General features: G+C 39.3%; 1 protein-coding gene across 4 annotated transcripts; it reads left to right on the top strand.

Moving 5' to 3' along the window:
* Positions 1-1645: 1645 nt before the first annotated feature.
* On the top strand, positions 1646-14239 carry gata5 (GATA binding protein 5). 4 transcript variants are annotated; one of them, XM_088607657.1, is made up of 8 exons: positions 1646-1761; positions 5719-5866; positions 6591-7314; positions 9663-9832; positions 11473-11601; positions 11930-12017; positions 12532-12659; positions 13007-14239. In XM_088607657.1, the coding sequence occupies exons 3-8, from the start codon at positions 6804-6806 to the stop codon at positions 13145-13147; spliced, it is 1167 nt and encodes a 388-aa protein (XP_088463783.1). In that variant the 5' UTR covers positions 1646-1761; positions 5719-5866; positions 6591-6803; the 3' UTR covers positions 13148-14239. The 4 variants fall into 4 exon arrangements, with proteins under 4 accessions (XP_088463783.1, XP_088463784.1, XP_088463782.1 ...); XM_088607658.1 differs by lacking the exon at positions 1646-1761 and having other exon boundaries at positions 5378-5866; positions 11476-11601; XM_088607656.1 differs by lacking the exon at positions 1646-1761 and having other exon boundaries at positions 5394-5866; positions 6669-7314.
* Positions 14240-16234: the final 1995 nt, after the last annotated feature.

Below are 16234 nucleotides of genomic sequence, written 5' to 3'. Positions count from 1 at the left end.
TCTGTGCCTTCCCGATTAGGTTCCTACTGTCCGTGATCCTCTAAGGACAATCCTTTTTTATACTAAAAAAAAAAGGATGAATAAATACATTGATTAACATCAGGCATATAAGAGGATTCATTGCAATTTGACTCAATTTGGGAAGTAAGCAGAAGAAAAGTGAATGCCTTTTTGAACTGCAAATGAATACAAATCACACATGTTTCTGGTAGGTGCGTTATAAATGTACTTCTTATATTTACATAACCGGGGTTCACCAGCAAGGCCTCTGTCTCAGCTCAGTGGGAAATGTACAGTATGTAAACGTCAATTTAATGAGCTGAACAGAAATGGCTCACTAAGCACCTAATTTGAAAGTGCAGTATCAGCCATTTATAACGAGACATATATTGCAGTGCTTGATACCAATTGTATAGGTAGCCGGTGAAATATGTAGGATAAGATAACTTATCGCACGGAAAAACTGATTTATATCCGGAGGAACCACACAAAACTATTCTACAAGCTGGGTTTATGAGGAAATGTCTGCTGTGTTTTTGTTCGGGGATAGACCATAAACGGAGCCTTTTTTATAAGAAAAAATCCTGTAGTTATGAATCCTTTCCTTTATTTTTAAAATGTTTAAAAGAAAACACAAACGCTTCTCTGACCGCTGATACTCAAAACATCTTAATTGAATATAGTACCCATTAATGCGTTTGAAAAATATGCAGTATGCGTCTTTTAGATTTCTCGTAGGTCTCGTAGGTATTGATAAATGGAATGTCATGTATTTGAAAAATTGAATTTTACTTGATGTAAACAGATGTAGTTTGGGAACTTTTAATTAGGTATGAAGAATTAATTTCATGCCATGCGCTACACTTGTTCGACACAGATCACATCACACTTCTGCACGTAAATATGACCGCATTACCGAAGATTACTACAATAGCAGATGAATCCCGTTCGGTGCCTTTAATTTGGATTAAGAACGCATGGATGCTTGTTGGAAATTATCATGTATAAAGCAGTACACACTGCCATATATGTGGTGAACTCCATCCCTAATTCACTGGAGAAGTCTCTCGTGTATTAACAGATCACAACAGGAAAGAAACGAACTCGCAGTCTGAGACAAGGGGAATGGCCCAGCGGACGACTCCGTGTGGAAAAAATTAGTTTTTGATTTGTTCCAGCATTTCAAGATGGATCTGTTTTCGGCAGTATTCAGCAAATAAGGTATATAAGCAGCAAATAAGCATGTTTGAGAAACAAAAACTAATGCATTTCACATATAGAGCCCTTAAACGCGTTTCACGTGCTTCTTTTATGAAGAGGATCAGTTCCAATTCGAACCTGGTACCGCTCATTAAAAAATTAAACATCCCGTGGATATGTGTATAAATACATTTACAGACTTTGCTGAATGATTCTGGAGATTAAACCTTTTAAATCTAGAGGTGCAGACGAGTAGCGCTTTTTTACGGAGAACTTGAAATTCTCGGGAAGATGATAAAAAAACAGATTTTCTTGTTTTATATTTTAAAAACACGACGAGTCAAGAGACTGATTCGGTGGCCCACTTTATCCTCGCAGCGCCAGATGCGATGTACTTCACGGGTTGTGATGTCACCGCTTTCCCCTGAACAGCACAGGCTGGCGTTTCCTTGTGCTGGAGTTCCTGCTTTTTTCCAACAGGATACTACAATGCGAAGTGATGCTACAGTATTCGGTAACTGATGATGATGATAAACACCAAGACGTTTATTACTATCACCGGTAAGTGGATAATCTAGACAATAACAGATGATTGATTAGCGAGTAACAGCAGTCGGTAGATTTTCTTAGGTCAGTTTTTTTGGCCAGCGTTAGAAAAACCTGCCAAGATTACCACAGATTTCGGACTCTGTTCCCACTGCCAGTGAGAAGCAGAGACATGAATGTACTTTCTACGACACTGTAAGAAATTCTCGGACATTACATTGAGAAAAAAAAAAAATTCTACCCAAAAATAAACCAAATCCCAGAATTCCCACACCTGCCAGAACAGCTTCCAATCCCAGCCGGGGAGGAGGGAAGAAACTCTCTAGACCTGCAGCCCGGTGTGTGCTCTGTGTGATCTCCTGTCACAGCCTGGGGAACAGAGCGTCAGCCTCTCAAATAATGTTATTGGTCTAAATGTAAATGTTGACTTTTTGTTATTGCTCCGGCAGCGCCGTAATTCATGGGTCATGCCAACAAAGCTCTTGAAATTTGAATTTGAAAAATGCTGCTTGCTACCTGGGTAAAATGTGTTTTCTAGAATTGAGCGTAGCCGCCACTTCGGACGTACGCTGTAAACCCAGAAAGAGGTACTGGGACCACACGCCCCTTTATGTGTGATCAACCGGTAGTTTTCTTTTAAATGTTCATATTTTAGGTTTTTTAAAAGTGAATAAGACTGAAGAGACGGGATGGGTTGTGTATATACTGTATATAGAGAATCACAAATATTTAAATATTTTTTCCCAGCGCAGTTATACTAGAAGTCCGTGTTTTTACAGCAAGAGGAAATGGATTCACCTAGGCTATAGTATAGAACAAAACATATAATATATTATATAAAACAAAATATTTATAGAAAATTCAGTTGTATTTCTTAAGCCTAGAAATGGTCAGTTTCCTCATAAATCGAGTTGTTGTAGGTTTAAGTATTAACATCCACTTTTAGAACCTTTTGCTTCTATCAAAATAGTGGGGTTTAAACTTCTTATGCAACTTCTCTTACTCTCTTAAATTATTTTCTAAGTAATTTTTAAAGTTCTACATACTGTTCCCTCACAAGTCTCAGTGCTACAGATCTGTATGAATTATTATGGAATTAGCGGAGATTTACACGGGATGTTTTTCTACATCTGGAGCTCTCCCGCTCCTTGGTTGCAGAACAAAAATAAAACCATTCTTTAAAATCAACCATTTGCTAAACCAAATACTTACGGAAACAAGAGTATTGTAACAGTTTTATTTCCTGTTATTTAAGCATGTACAGTAGCGTATCTTCAGGTAACTGCAGAAATACTGGAAATTTCAAAGGGGGGCTAATTACTAACCTTTGCAATTGAACTGTGCGGAATAATGTGCCAGAAACTAATATTTGGACAAGCACGATGAAATTGAATTATCTTGATTGCCCTTTTCATCCAGGCTCAACATGTTAGATTTACTAAAGCACAGAGCGGTCTTAAAATGCAGCTCCAGATTGTTTTAATAACAGCGATGTACTGTTTTGAACGCATGCTTTGTATGACGAAAAGCGAAGATAATCTTGTGTTCTGATTTTACAGTGTTAAATGCTGATTGGATAAATATTTCAGCACAATGCGTGCTTGCCCTCTTGTTATTAAAGACATCTCTACGCATGTTTAATATGCAAGCTGTTGTACTGGATAATTTATTTTTGTGACCTTTGTGGTGAGGTCAGTGTAAAAATGAAACATAAAAGTTGTAAAACACGGAGTCAGTGGTTTATGTAGTCTGGGATTAAATGCTGGACACGACACCGCGCTTTTCTGCCTCCCGGTTCCGTCGCTGTGTGCGCAGAGCCACAGTGGAACCAGGGTCGATAATAGTATATCCTCGTTTTTAAAAATCACAACTTAAAAAAAGGCAAGATTTACACGTCTCTTCAGAATATTTCATTCATGTTCTCCCGCAGGTCACCTGCCGGAGTGGAGTAAAACCTATATACTGTCGAGGGCGGTTATCGCCGCGCTAAACTCGCTTTGCATCTCCACTTTTAATTGATGGCTTCACACTCAATTAATTTTTATTTATTGCTTTATATATTTTTTTGTTTAAAATATATATATATAGTTCGACTTTGCCTACCGTTTATCTTCATTTTATGTTTCTGTTTTTCCCCAACACCCAATCTCATCATGTTGTAACCTATCGAATTAGGTTTTTTTTTATCTTGGGTAGGTAGCCATGAATTAAGTGGGGAGCTGCTTGAATTTTGGTCTTATGCGCCATTATATTTTTCTGTGGGGTTGTAAAAGCTACCGCTGTGAATTTCCCGGTCCCCGAAATTCAAGAATAAGAACAATGAGTGCAACTCGTTTTTTGTAAATAAATAAATGTTGCGGTTGAAGTGTTCTTGCTTTTTCACAATTTGGAGGCGCTTTTACCCTTAAGTGTTGTCCACAGTTTTGCTTTTGATCGAAAAAGACGTAGATAATTAACTTCGAAAGGCCGAACGTCTCCATGATTAAAATGAAGCGTCTTACATTAACCTACTGGAGACACCCTGCTTCCATTGTGTTTTCCGAAGAATTATCTCTTTCTGGTAGCGATACAAAAAAATCAACACCAGAGTTCGAGTTATATTAATCCTGTTATCTGTCTTATCGAGTGAAATGATTAACGTCCCACGTATATTAAAAAAAAAAATACAGCAAGAGTTAATTACGGTTAGTAGGCTCAAAAATAATTTGATTCTTCATTCTTCAAAAATAATTATTCTTCATAATTCTAGGCGATGTTAGTACCTATTTCACGCCAAAGTGTCTATAAAGATCTAGTTTGTATATTGGACTAAATATCAGAAACTCTAATATTCTAATTAAAGGGCTGATAGTCCTCATTGTACAGTAACAACACGATTGCGATATTGTTGGTAAAAGTTCGCTTTTTGAAAACCCTCAAGTCCCTTAAACTTTGAAATACTGAAAATAAGTAATTAAAATGTAAAATCTAATTTACATTGGTGACGTATAATATATTACTCCTATCAAAGATGAGCCCATAATTGCGACGAATCAAAATCAATATACGTGACGATAATGCTTGACAAAATAGCTCCTACAAAAGCTCACTTTCAGACAAGAGGGAAAACTCCAGTGACTCACGTATTAGTGGTATCTAAACTCTTAACATTTTATCTCCAATCAAATTGTAGTTTTGATTTTGCATCCATAAAAATTGTCATCCCATCAAGCCCAGTATCGTGGCTTTGTTTTTTAACTACCAGTTATACATCCCGCTTATTATAATTATATTAGTTATCGTAACCTGACATATTTTACAGTTGAGATAAATTTGCAAATAGCGATTTTATTGGTCCCACTCGTCTTTTTTACAATGATTACATTTGATTGTAATAAAAAAAAAGGCTAGTCTCCCTATCGTCACGGACCTCGGAGATTTACACCGTTTAGGATTTATTAAAAACCATAAACCGGAGAAACCTGGAATTTAACAGAGAAAAAAAAACCCACGTTCAGATAAAATGATTTTTAGCCAGATATAAACATTTACTAATTAACCGGCTCAGAGACGCAGATGTAAAATGTTCGGCTATTGTATGCAAAAGAGCCTGGAGGCGTTATCAGACCATAAGACTGGTTTCAGCGTATAGCTACGACGCGTCCGTGAGGAACTGATCATATTAAATGTGAAGTTAAGTATTGATCCAGAGGCGATCCGGACTGCAGGTAGACTCCCACTTTCTCCGAACTCCGTGTCCAACCTAGGAGTGGTCACGTGGCCCTGCCCATACAAATAACTTGCTGTAAAGTTCCCCCAGTCACAGCGAGGCGAACGCTTATATCCGAGATAATCAGACCCAGCAGCAATTTGCAGATAGAGCTTGTCAGCGTTTTACAAGGAACGCGCTGGGCTGTTCGGATGCAGTTTTCACAACGCGAGCTTCTCTAGGTTTTTTTTATATATATATTTTGTTTTAAAAACCTGTTTCAGCAGTATTTTCGTTGGGTTTGAAAGAAAAGGGAACCGGCGCGGTTCGCAGCTTTCCTGGACCCTGCGTGTGAGCGGCGAGCTGGAAGTCATCTGCGTGCTTCACTGAATGAAGTTACTGACTTTATCTACCAACACCAGTTCTTATCTGGTAAGATAATGCAACGAGCGATTTTGGATGAAATTGTATTAGTCTTTCGCGAACAGTTATCAATATTGTTATGTGATTTGTATGATCTATGATTAAAAAAATGTCTGATATGGTCCGGTTATCTGTCGTTGATGAGGCTGAATGCTTTTTTTCTCCCCCATGACGATATTTACAATGTGGAAGCGGGAGTTACCTTCGGGTGATTGAAATGATGTATTTTTTTAGATTTATAATTATTAAATTGTGGTCGATGGAAATTTAAAAGAGTTCAAATAGGAATATGTCGTCATTAGTATTATTAGTGCTAAGTTTTGGGGAACTTCATCGCAACATAAGTAGTGCCAATTGGACAAAACTTCGATACGAATTCCAAGATGTATAAACATTATATTTTCTGCACAAGTAATATAAAATGTTCATTTCTTAATAACGTTTTCTTTGTCATTATTTCTCACGTCTCAGCTGATCTTTATATAAAAGAGGTTGTTCGAATGGTGAGGTTTTATAAAACCAGGCTACGTCTGTGTTAGTTTAAGGTAGATGTTCTGCTCAATAGTCCTTCATTTAAAAAAAAAAATCTGTTGCACTTTGGATCTTGAAGTTGGGATCTTTGAAGTTGTTTTGATGTGTTAAGGTGTAACTCACAGGTATAAGCACTTACACTCCTCAGGGTGTTGATTGAATTTTGTTTATGGTGACCCGCCATTGTCTTGTTCTGTTCCAGGCCCTGACGAGATTATAATTACGCGGACAGTTCTTGATTGTGATTTAAATTGAAGAGTTTTGTGCCTTGTTCACCCAGACCACGGGGATTTCCACTGAAACTGGACCGCTGCACCTGAAAACCTCGGGAGTGCTCTGACATTTACTCCGGACTCGACATCAGTTCGTGGTTCATCAGTGAAGGGGAAGCAGAAGTCCGCACCAGGCCGCTATAATGTACCAAAGCTTGGCTTTAGCTCCTAACCAACCTCCCTACGCGCACGATTCGGGAAACTACATCCACTCCTCTGCGAGTTCACCTGTGTATGTACCTACAACTCGGGTACCCTCTATGCTGCAAACCCTGCCTTACCTCCAGACTTGCGACTCCGCTCACCAGTCTCACAGCTTGGGTAGCCATCACGGTTGGCCGCAGGCTGGAACAGACACCTCGGCGTTTAACGCAGGCAACCCTCCGGGATTCAGTTACTCTCACAGCCCCCCGGTCAGCGGCGGTACCGTGAGAGAAGGAGCGTATCAGAACCCTTTAGTGATCAGTAACGGCAGCCGGGCGGAACAGTATGGAAACGCCTTGGTGCGCTCGGTCAATGGATCCTACTCTAGTCCGTACCCTACCTACATGAGCCCGGAGATGGCGTCCTCCTGGTCACCTGGACACTTTGAGGGCAGCATGATCAGCCTGCAGAGCAGGCAAGCGGGACTGTCGGGAAGAAGGTCCAGCCTAGGTATGTATCCGATGTGGTTTCAGAATTTCTCAGGGTGTAACGTAACGAAGAGACGTATTATACGGAGTACGACAGAGATCTGTACAGTATCATCCATATTTGCATTGACTTGAACCGCTGAGATTAATAGTTCAAGGGAGGCTGCAGTTCCAGCTAACTGGGCCCCATTTTAGGCCTGTAGCAGAGAGCTCATGCAGATGTTTTCTTTATTATTATTATTAATATTAATTGCCCGATCTCGAATCCTCTTGTGCCAGCCGCCTTCAACAGCACGACTTTTTCAAATCCGCATTTATTCGAATGTAATTTATTCGAGTGTAATTACGCCCAGTGACTTTACAGTGCATGTTATACCTAATTTATCCAAATCTCAAAATAAAAGCTTCCATAGTTTCTTAACCGTTTTAAGTCTTATGTCGTAAAAGTCGATTTCCTTCTCTTTTCACTCAGTCTGATGTTGTCTCTAAATACTGTCATTATTTTTTTAAAGGTGTCACGTAGAGGTTAATGGCGGTTAGTCGCTAGGTCGTCGCGCGTTCACGATTGTTACTATGATTTTATTGACCGTATAATTACCATCTTCTTCCTGACCACTGCGTTTGAATCATTTATTTGGTTTGTGGCTGTTGAGATTAATTCTGAACAATCTGTGGCTACTTTTTATTCTCGTTAACATTAACATTTAAGTCCAATTTTAGACGTTCCTTTCACGTTGCGAGAAAAATAAATATTCCTCGGCCACGTTTTAATCACAGTCAGACGGTTGCCAACCACAGAAATATGAAAACCTAACAGAAATTAGACCAAAATCAGCTGTGGAGTGTTGGGTCTTTATTTTGTCCGCCATTCACCAAGTGAATATGGAAATATGCAGTGGGCTTTTTACAGGAGTGTGTGTTTCGACATCTTTGTTTGAAGGTGATCGCACTTGTAAAGCGGAGAGCCCTTTCAAGTCATTTATTGGGGCAAATTGGTTTATATTGGAACAGACTCGTGGTCTCCTAAATTCACGTCGCCTAAACAATTCCTAAATAGCATCAGTCGTCTGGCCTCTCATCAAAAGACGGCGGGATTCAATCAACATTCGAGCATGAAATCTCATTACTTTCTAATCCACAATATCGAAATTACAGACCTACCTACAACATACCTGTTTTGGCACCGTAATTGAAATGCTAATTTGATTTGAACGGCTGTTTTTACCATAAGTGAATTCTGGGCGAATGACACTTTGTGCTGTTAAAATGAACCATTATCACCCTTTACAGCTCTTTAAATAGTTCAGTGTAATTTAATTTTAAAAGTACAAGGTAAAGGTTAAATTAACGGGTTAAACGGCATTTGGGAAATACATCTTATTGTCATTAAAATCCAAGAAAGTTCGAATACACACGAAATACACACCAAGGTAAATAATAAAGTGCATCGTTAACTGTGAATATGCAGTAGCTATTAAAAAATACCATTGCGGGTATGAATAACCACGAGCAGGAGAATTTTCTGTAAAACTCGATTATTTTTTTACCATATTTTTAGCCATAGGGTAATATTTTAACCGTCGTAACATTAGTGCAACGTCTAAGGAATATACCATGAGACTACCATGGACTATCGCAAAGATTTCTAAATTATACACACTATATGAACACCATTTTCTTTTAAGTCATCAGTTCTCAGTTTTCTTGACATTCGCAAAAAACTTTTTCGTTCGCGAAGTCACTAGTTTCATTTTATATCCGTGTGACTAAAAGAGAGGTTTTTAAAATGCAACCAATATTCTAGCCAAAGAATCCATTTTATTTTTAATATTATTTTATTTTTTTACTGCCAGTCCTTCAATTATTTTAACCATTATTCGTTCCAATTTGTGGGTTTTTATGCCCTTCTGTATTATTAAACAAGTCACCTCTATATCGGTGTTTTTCAAATAAACAACCCTGTCGTTCGGGTCCTATATTATACTATTGCACTTGTAATTTCTAAAGCACAAGTAAGTTGTAATTTCTGCAAATAACATGTTGTTTACATCCTTATTTCCGTGCTGAGAGAGGAAAAATAGATTTTTCTACCCAGTTTATTTTACATATCGGCAATGTACACTTTTCTTAAACTGGTTTTGTAAATTAAATGGGCAGACGATGTCGATTTTGTCCGCACCGATGTGGTTATGATTATTTAATAAAAGGGAAACAATAGCGAGCGGTCTTCTCACAAATAAACTTAATCTTGCAATTTTTTCCTTCAGCTTGACTTTTCACTTTTTATTGTGCTCAGCATTACAAACCTACAGTAATAGGTCCGGCGGTATTGAATGACGAATGAACAGCTGTTTTGTGGTTTTGTTTCAGAGCTGTTGGAAGAGTACCCGGGCGAGGGTAGAGAGTGTGTAAACTGCGGTTCCATTTCGACTCCTCTGTGGAGGAGAGATGGCACAGGACACTATCTGTGTAACGCCTGCGGACTCTACCATAAGATGAACGGTATCAACAGACCCCTCATTAAACCACAGAAACGACTAGTAAGTTGTGTTTTTTGTCGGACGCAGACATTTCCCTCTATCACAATGAACGACAAAGTTTGATGTTTTGGATAATTTAAGAAATCGGTACTTTTAGAATAATAGACCTATAAAACTCATAAGCCGAAGGTTCTAATTCTCATGAATTCCATTTCTGTTTCGTTGGTCTGCTCTTAACGATAAAATGTTTCACAATAAGGTGAGCTCATTTGCGCCATACCGTTCATTATGAACAAGAATTGCAATAAAAGTATTGCGTAGACGAGGCAAATTCGGCTTTTCGTTATTTTCGGAGAAAACTTTAAATTTATAACAGGAAATGTGTACATAAAAGTATTTTGGCTTCAGGCGTTTCTAATGAGCCTTGGATACACAAGCCTATATTTCATACGTTTCTAATGAGCCTTGGATAGTCTTGTTGAATACACAAATTAGGCGTGTTAAGGGATGGAGGAAAACCTCATACACAATACAAGGTCAACAACTTCCTTGAGAAGGTCAAGTTTGCAATTGGAGTTATTCAGGGACCTCTTTCCCAGGAATAAACTACTTGAGAACCAGCGATAAATAATTTTAGTTTTCGTCCTTCAGAGATTGTGGCCTTGGTTACTTGTTTTTGGTGAGACTAAATGAAAAAAGAAAACAATGTACTGTGTCCTTTTCTTCTCTTTGGGATGTCTTCTAGTGTTAGTGCAACAGCCAATTTTTTTTTGTTTTAGAGACCGTATTTTGCATCTTAGTTTGTCATTAAAACCCCATAGCTCTTGGAATTCAGTAGTTATCACAATGTAGTACACCTGTAGTACTTTTGTGCTCTGCGGACTCTGTGGGGCTTGTATTGGTTAAATAAGGTAAATATAATTAATTGTAAAGGAGGGTGTGTGGGCTGGCAGTTATTGACCTTGAGCAATGAGAATGCGCAAGATGACGTTTAAATGGTGTTTTATGTGAAGGCTGTGATCTCGTGAATCAGAATTAAAAATGTGGGGAGGATACATTTAGCTGAGAACATAGGCCTTGTAATCACAAAAAAATACTGGAATGGTTGACAGAACAGGAATTAAGTGTAAGGGTGAAAACACTGGTTTATCCACTGGAAATAAGAACAAAAGTCTTCCAAATGATCAATACCAGACACATGTATGATTGTTTTTGTGGTATTGTTTTACACATCAGAGCTTGTGTAGCTTGTTAAATGTCATGAAGTAATGATAGGGCACATTGTGTCGCTGAGCCCTGATATACAGCTCGGGTAGAACAGTGATTTGGGTGTCGTAAAGGTGCGCAGGCGATGAGGGTGGCATTTTTATTTCCTCAGAAACAAAGTAGACCATCTGGCACGTTCCCCTCTCAGTCAGGCATCACAGCTGTCAGAGGGTGTTCTTTAATTTGGTCATTTTGTTTCGTTTAAGGGTTGTGAGTTAACTTTGCTTCTGCGTCTCAAAAAGTCCTGCGAAAACAAAATCCTGACAACACCCACTCTGCTCGCTGTTTCGCGTTTATGGACCTGGTTTCCTCCTTCCCTTCTGTTTTGGGATTTTGAACTCCTGTTGAGCTTTCAGAACCACTGTTGTGTTTCCGCGAGAAACGGTGTTCATGCACGAACGGCCGCTGACCGGCTGTCTGTCTCCTGTCTCCAGCAGACCTCCTCCAGGCGAGCTGGCCTGTGCTGCACCAACTGCCACACCACCACCACCACCCTGTGGAGGAGGAACGCTGAGGGCGAGCCCGTGTGCAATGCCTGTGGCCTCTACATGAAGCTGCACGGGGTATGTCTGCGTCCGTTTATGCTGCTGCTGTCTGCATATAAACTGCTGTCTGTAATCCGCACTGTTGAGGTTCTTGCTCAGGCTTTGATTTTTAAAATGCCTTTAAATAAAAGCTCAGACACTCCGGGCACAGCATAAGAAAAAGAAAGACAAACCAATGCATGCTTTTTTGGCCAGTGCATGGCATTTAGGACTGTTGAAATCCCACGTTGTGTTTACCCGTAGCAGCGCGTGATGGCTATTGTAACAGAGCAGTTACATGGATACCTCTTGTGAGCCACCTTGCAGGAAACGTGCAGTCGGGTCTAACTGTAGGGTCTTGTTTCAGGTTCCAAGACCACTGGCTATGAAGAAAGAAAGCATCCAAACCAGGAAAAGAAAACCAAAGAATGTTAATAAATCCAAAAATTCATCAGGTACATCTTATTTTCTGTTTTGGAACAATAGGCAATAGCAACCGTGCACAGCAAAACTGAGGTGTTACTACGTGGCTTTGCAATCTTTCATTCTTTAATGTACACATCTCATAGTGGAGCAGGGCTGGAGCAGGGATAGGGGACCCGAACCAGCCATTCAGATAATGTGCTGAATATTAATCTTGTGTTAGCTCTCAACAGCTCAAATTCACATCAGTTCTTCAATTAACCATTCTGATAAGAACAGGGCACCATTCAGCATCTCTTACCATGTTTATGTAAAGCTGTTTCTTCTCACATCATTCTGCAATGTATCTATATAGCTTATTTCTACAAATCTACTGCAAAGCCTTATGAAAATGCAAGAGATTGTTATATATAGTTAGTTTTACAGATATTTGTATGATTACTACAAATACATGACTAACTTGTCACATATGTATGATAACATAGCAATGTGATTCTAAGAGGTTTGTGCTGCTCTGTTAATTTACACCTTTGCGTGTGATTTTAGGTTCCTCGGCCTCTGGTACCAACTCGCCTTCCTCCTTCACCCTCTCTGAAAATGCCTCCACCATAAAGAGCGAGCCTGGCACAGCCCCCTCTCCTTTCGCTGGCCAGACTGTGGTGTCTGCAACTCAGGTAAAGATGTGAAAACTGCTGTTTTGCCTGTTGTAGCTGAAGACCTCGTTAGACCTGCTCCGTAAAGTACTGCAAGCTCATCTTCAGTGCTGACGTTTAGCCAAACTGTGTTTTTGGTCCCCCAGGAAGAGTGGATGTTTTTTAGTTCACTCCCAACACAGTGGATCTGTGCTCGCAGCATTTTTTCATTCCTAAACGCATTAGAAATATACACTAGACTAGTCTGTGGCCTCACTATGTACACAAGAAAGTGTTGTGCTAATAGTTCTACGGATTTATAAAACGTAATGCAAATTCTTGTATTTTATTCAGTACTAAGATCTTTAAAAAACAATCTCATTTCTCAGGCTTCATCTCAACTGGAGAATCTTAACTCTGGACATCCGGAAGTTAAATATGAGGATTATCACTTCCCTTCAACATCCATAGCTCAACAGAATGGACTTTCTGTGCGGCAAGACTCCTGGTGTGCTTTGACATTGGCATGAACGCTGGGCTCTGAGCTTTAGCTTCTGTTTTCAAGACCAGCTAGGATCCTGATCTGGAAATTGCTGTCACACAAGAACTACCTAAAGACTTTTTTTCTGAAGAGGGGATGAGGAGCTTTTCAGCATTAATATCACGATCACATGTAACTCGGAACACATTACTGTTGGTTATCAATGCTTATTTTTATACGATCTCTGTGTGGTACTTGGTTTCTCCAGGGGTCAAAAGCTCAACAAGCCATTTGAGTGGAATTGTGACTGTAAATATTTCTTGAACTCTTGTGACTTGATTCCTTATTTTAGTGTACATTTATTTTTTGAAGGAAAGGATGTACTTTCTTGTGTACACTATATGTCACAGGATAATGGCATGTTTCAACGAGCTGGCGAATTGCGGAGTGACGATATAAGGAGTAGCCAATAAGAATCTAGCTCAAGTGGCCAGAGCGCAAGAGGAAAAAATACTGGCAAAAGGAGAATATGCAAGCTCTGCACAGACAGGCACCCCAGCTCAGCTCAGAACAGAACTCAGACCCCAGATGTTTTGGGGGTAGCGGTGCTACCCACCAATTCACCATACTACTTGGGATTCATTAAAATAAGGACATTCAAAATGTATAGAAATCGATGCTTTGTATTCTGTAATAAAATGCATGATGGGTCACAGAGGACAAAAACTAGAGTGAGAAGAATGGATGAAAGGCTTCCAGTGATTTTTACAGTACATCTGTATGACAATCTAAAGTGCAATGACTTTCACTTTTCAAGAATAGACGAAAAGGGGACACTATTAATAATTTTTAATTGTTTTGAAATAACCTAATTTTATTTGTCATCTTTATAAGCTGTAAGTGTATGAGGGGAGTTATAATTTTAATTTTATTTTGTGGCTTTTAAGACAATGCAAAGAAAAAATGATTTCAGCTCTGGACTTGAATGGTTTTGGCCTGGCCATTTTTTCTTTGTTATAACACTTTTCAAATTATATTTGGAATATTGTGGATTTTGTTCATGAAAAAATGAAGGTAAAAGCTATTGTTGAGGGAGGGGAAGAGAAACTGTCCTTTCTAATAATAAAAAAAAGCAAAAGTATTTCGCATTGCCTGTTATTCTTCATTGACTGAGGTTTGGTGAATCAAATATAATTCTCAAGGTCTAAAATGCATTTTGCAATGCATGGGATAACAATATTGAATTCAAATTTAGTTTCATTGTTTGTGTATATATAAATGAAGATATATCACACCTGAAGAAGGCTCCACGGCCGAAATGTTGTGTTTTCTTTCTTCTCTTTTCAGCAGGGAATAAACTTATTGTTCCTATATATAAATGTGCTTAGATGTATCCCAGTGTTTATATATAATGTTTTCTCTATATGTAACGAGGATCTTATCCTGAATTAAGCTTTGTGTACTTTGTCCCTACCAAACAAAACAAAAGGCCCTTTGGTGCAAAATGAGTTTGTTAAACCACTGCATTTAAGGAATATTTTTAATGAGTGCATAGAAAAGGGCTGTTTTATACTGTGCTGAATTCTTGGGTTTACATCTAGCAAAGACTACCGGGGTGTTGTGGAAATCCGCTGTAGTGTGACCGAAGAGGACGGGTCAGAAGCCTGTTATCTGCTCAGCCACATTTACTTGTTGGGATATGTTGCATTCAGCGGATGAAGAGGTTCTGGAGCAGTTGGAGAGTTTTTAGATGTCAGATGAATAAAGTTGGGGATCTTAGCCTGCAGATGGCTAGCACTCTGCCCATGGTGTGGTTGTGTCTTGTGCCTGCCAGGTTCAGCTTTGCCTCACCACAAGCCTCTAAAACTAACGCAGTGCCTGACAAAAACCCAGTCAGCATTTCTCTCCTTTTATGCATGATGTGTCTAAAATTGTTGTGATTTTGCTTCTCATAAGCCCTTTAAAGCCTACGAACCCTTTTCTAGTGAATAACCCAGGCACTGTTTGGTGTTGACTTTAATGTATGTGTTGACTGTATGCGCCAACCAAAAGCATGCACACTTTTTCAGCCCTTTCATACAAGCAACACAAAATAGTTTAGCCAGGTACAGAGCTAATGAATTTTGTGCAGCCATTTTAAGAAGTGTGTGGTCATCACATTGTCTTTGCATTCTAAGTTTTGATGCCTTGCAGCTTGTAAGACTACGGATATGCTTATGTCTTGGTTCAAATCTCTTAAGGTTCTGTTCTGTTTAATAGAGGAAGAAGTAATAGTTTTCCTACCAGGTGTGGAAGGAATGCTATGGACTTTCATTCCTTTGGTATTCGGGGTTACAGTCATTGAAGTAACGCCCTGAAGTTTTGGATTTTTGGATGTTAAAGCAAAAACTTCTTATACTATAGACTGTTGTATAATTGGCTCTCAGCCAGAGGAAGAACACTGGCCAGTGTCTATCTTGATTCACTGAAAATGCTCCCATTCCTCTCTCTTTGAAACCCTACAGTTTGTCAGAGCGCATTGGCTCCTTTTCTCACGGGAGAGGCTTTTAAATCCCGAAAGCCACGATTAAGGAAGCGGTGTGGAATAAAATCGTAAGTGAAAGGCTGTGGGTCCAAATATTATGTGAGTCACTGCTGGTGTTCCCTCGAGTATGGTACCTCACTCAGATTGCTATAGGACAATGCCCTTCTCTCTAAATGGGTACAATTGCAAGTTGCATTGGGTGGAAGTGTCTGTAAAACTAATAATCTAATGCAATACAATGATCGCATACAATCATAATGGATGCAATAATACATCCAATCAGCCTCTAGCGGCTTTATCCATAGGTGCAAGGCAGGAGACACTCCGGATGGGACAGGATAAGAATCCTTCTTAGAAAGCTCTTTATTCAGGTAAGGCAAGGTAGAACTCTAACCCTGCACAGGAAGCCAGTCTAAGGCAGCATTCGTAACTTAACTGCATGTAAATCCCATCAAAGTTTCAGGTTGTTGTCGAGTACACAGAAAGCTCAGGATAAATCTAGAAGCTGGAGGTCCGGAAGGGAAGGCAGAGGAGGTGTTTTGATTCTTCTTTTTCCCTGTCTCCATTGCCGCTGTAACCAAAGGTTAAACAACAAGGTTTTAGTCCTGCAGC

Source organism: Lepisosteus platostomus, chromosome 15 (assembly GCF_059453375.1).
Source record: "Lepisosteus platostomus isolate fLepPlt1 chromosome 15, fLepPlt1.hap1, whole genome shotgun sequence".
Lineage (NCBI taxonomy): Eukaryota > Metazoa > Chordata > Actinopteri > Semionotiformes > Lepisosteidae > Lepisosteus > Lepisosteus platostomus.
Note: the sequence above shows the minus strand (reverse complement) of the source record. Positions and strands in the feature narration are given on the sequence as shown.

Bases quoted from the DNA above. Each gene is read 5' to 3' on its own strand.
- gata5 (XM_088607657.1), top strand. From the start codon at position 6,804: ATGTACCAAAGCTTGGCTTTAGCTCCTAACCAACCTCCCTACGCGCAC. The intron at 9,833-11,472 runs GTAAGTTGTGTT...TCCTGTCTCCAG, and splicing joins TTAAACCACAGAAACGACTA to CAGACCTCCTCCAGGCGAGC. The intron at 12,018-12,531 runs GTACATCTTATT...GTGTGATTTTAG, and splicing joins TAAATCCAAAAATTCATCAG to GTTCCTCGGCCTCTGGTACC.